General features: G+C 38.0%; 1 protein-coding gene across 1 annotated transcript; it reads left to right on the top strand.

Annotated features, from left to right (window-relative positions):
- The first annotated feature begins 234 nt into the window (after positions 1-234).
- OR14J1 (olfactory receptor family 14 subfamily J member 1) lies at positions 235-1,339 on the top strand. Its single transcript, XM_017870212.1, has one exon. The coding sequence runs from the start codon at positions 294-296 to the stop codon at positions 1,257-1,259; it is 966 nt and encodes a 321-aa protein (XP_017725701.1). The 5' UTR covers positions 235-293; the 3' UTR covers positions 1,260-1,339.
- Positions 1,340-3,301: the final 1,962 nt, after the last annotated feature.

The following is a 3,301-nucleotide window of genomic DNA, read 5'->3' on the forward strand; positions in this document are numbered from 1 at the left end:
TAAAGATTTTATCATTTCCATCAATTTCTCCCTCTTTTGACAACGCAAACTCCGCTCCAGAAAGTGTTTATGACTTGTTGATCACATTTAGGGATTCTATTTCTGAATAATTGCTAAATTTTTTTGAATTGAATATTAACTAATCACAATGGAGATAAATTCATCTCATTTCAGTACCTCCATGCTGACGAATTGAGTTACTTGACATACAAATATATTAGATGTCATGCATTTTCTTCCTACTGTTCTTTGGCTTCCTAAACAGAGTCACACTTGGTATCTTCAGAGAGACTATGGTCAATTTGACTGCAATGAGTGGATTCCTCCTCATGGGCTTTTCTGATGAGCGTAGGTTTCAGATTTTACATGCATTGCTATTTTTGGTGACATACCTGCTGGCCTTGACAGGCAACCTCCTCATTATCACCGTCATTACCTTGGACCATCGTCTCCATTCCCCCATGTATTACTTTTTAAAGCACCTCTCTCTTCTGGACCTCTGCTTCATCTCTGTCACAGTCCCCCAGTCCATTGCAAATTCACTTATGGGCAACAGTTATATTTCTCTTGTTCAGTGCATTCTTCAGGTTTTCTTCTTCATAGCTCTGGCCTCATCAGAAGTGGCCATTCTCACAGTGATGTCTTATGACCGGTACGCAGCTATCTGTCAACCACTTCACTATGAGACCACTATGGATCCCAGTGCCTGTAGGCATGCAGTGATAGCTGTGTGGATTGCTGGGGGCCTCTCTGGGCTCATGCATGCTGCCATTAACTTCTCCATACCTCTCTGTGGGAAGAGAGTCATTCACCAATTCTTCTGTGATGTTCCTCAGATGCTGAAACTAGCCTGTTCTTACCAATCCATTAACGAGATTGCACTGGCTGCATTCACAACTTCTACAGCATTTATCTGTTTGATATCCATTGTGCTCTCCTACATTCGCATCTTCTCTACAGTGCTGAGAATCCCATCAGCTGAGGGCCGGACCAAGGTCTTCTCCACCTGCCTACCACACCTATTTGTAGTCACCTTCTTTCTTTCAGCTGCAGGCTTTGAGTTTCTCAGACTGCCTTCTGATTCCTCATCGACTATGGACCTTATATTCTCCATATTCTATACTGTGATACCTCCAACGCTCAATCCAGTCATCTATAGCTTACGGAATGACGCCATGAAGGCAGCACTGAGGAAGATGCTGTCAAAGGAAGAGCTTCCTCAGAGAAAGATGTGTTTAAAAGCCATGTTTAAACTCTAAAGAACCATAGAAATGAAAGGCATTGTTACTATGTTTCAGATTGGAAGGGGGTGAATCTAATTTCTTCCCAGAATGCTCTTCCAAGCTGTCTATTGCATATATTACTCTCAAATATAATTCTTCAAAATTTAAGATGTTGTGTTTCTAATAATATTGGCTTTCCTTCCTCCCTCCAATTCAAGTGTTATTTTAAGTCATCTTTGGGAAATTTTTCTGAAATGAAGGAGAAAGACAATTAGTTTGGAGTCTGGCCTGTATAATTTTAAATCCATTATTAACAAATAGGTTGGAGATAGTTGAAGCTAACTGGGATAATATGATAGTGCATATATGGTCTTTCCAGCCGGCCTCCTAGTTTCCTATCGATATTAAGTATTCTTATTAAGTTCTTTTGCTATTATTACAGTGGTTATTTCAACAATTTATTCAGCCCCTAGCAAGTATCAGGTGTTTATACGTAATTTTTTCTTTTGACTCAAGAAAACAACTCTTATAGCTATGCCATATTGTCCCCATTTTGCCAAAAGGAGCAATAAATTTAGGAAGGATTAATTAATTTTCCTGAGATTTCTCAAATAGTAGTTAAGCTGTGATTCAAATTAATATTTGTCTGACTCAAACAATAAGGTCATTTATGTTCCTTACTCATGGCAAATGCATTATTACCCAAATGTGGGTGTGTATGTTTATGTGTGTGTGTGAGGTGTACAATCTATAAATATAAGCATATACAACTATAATCTCTTAATAAAATCGTCATCACCCTTGTGTATCCCTATTACTGGAGATATTTATATTAATTCATTTACTTTTCTGATCTGTACAAGAGTTTGACAAGTTGGTTTTACAGAGTTAGCCTGGGGATGCTCCCTAGTTCCATGAAACAGAATATAGATAAACTGCAAATGAAAAGATCCAGCTTACGAATGTGTGAGATAAGGAGGCATAAATCTTGTGAATCTGAATATCTGATTCAATTTTGTGTAATGCTGCAGATTTCTTCAAGAAAGATTAATAATTTCCAAGAGTACAAAACTGGACTAGTCCCCTCAGTTGTGAAGTAAATCAAAGTACATGTTTTAATGACAAAGGGAATGAGCAACTGCTCAGTAATGGGGAATGTTTTTATAGGATTTTTTTGAATTAATGGTTATGATATCTATACATGCATACACCTTAGTGAGTTTTTTTCTTTAATCTTCTACATGAGATTTTGCTTTCCTTTTTTAAATATACTTTAAGTTCAGGGGTACATGTGCAAAACTTGCAGGTTTGTTACATAGGCATACATGTGCCATGGTGGTTTGCTGCACCCATCAACCTGTCATCTACATTAGGTATTTATCCTAATGCTATCCCTCCCCTACCCCCTTACCCCCCAACAGGCCCTGGTGTGTGATGTTCCCCTACCTGTGTTCGTGAGTTCTCATGGTTCAACTCCCACACTTACAAGTGAGAACATGCACTGTTTGGTTTTCTGTTCTTGTGTTAGTTTGCTGAGAATGATAGTTTCCAGCTTCATCCATGTCCCTGCAAAGGACATGAACTCATATTTTTATGACTGCATAGTATTCCATGGGTGTATATGTGCCACATTTTCTTTATCCATTCTATCATTGATGGGCATTTGGGTTGGTTTCAAGTCTTTGCTATTGTGAACAGAGCCACAATAAACATACATGTGCATGTGTCTTTATCGTAGAATGATTTATAATCTTTTGGGTATATACAGAGTCATGGGATTGCTGGGTCAAATGGTATTTCTGGTTCTAGATCCTTGAGGAATCGCCACACTGTCTTCCACAATTGTTGAACTAATTTACACTCCTGCCAACAGTGTAAAAGTGTTTTTATTTCTCCACATCCTCTCTAACATCTGTTGTTTCCTGCCTTTTTAATGATAGCCATTCTAACTGATGTGAGATGGTATCTTATTATGGTTTTGATTTGCATTTCTCTGATGACCAGTGATGATGAGCGTTTTTTCACATTTGTTGGCTGCATAAATGTCTTCTTTTCTTTTTTCTTTTTTTTTTGTTTTT

Source organism: Rhinopithecus bieti, unplaced genomic scaffold, assembly GCF_001698545.2.
Source record: "Rhinopithecus bieti isolate Rb0 unplaced genomic scaffold, ASM169854v2 scaffold_5150, whole genome shotgun sequence".
NCBI lineage: Eukaryota > Metazoa > Chordata > Mammalia > Primates > Cercopithecidae > Rhinopithecus > Rhinopithecus bieti.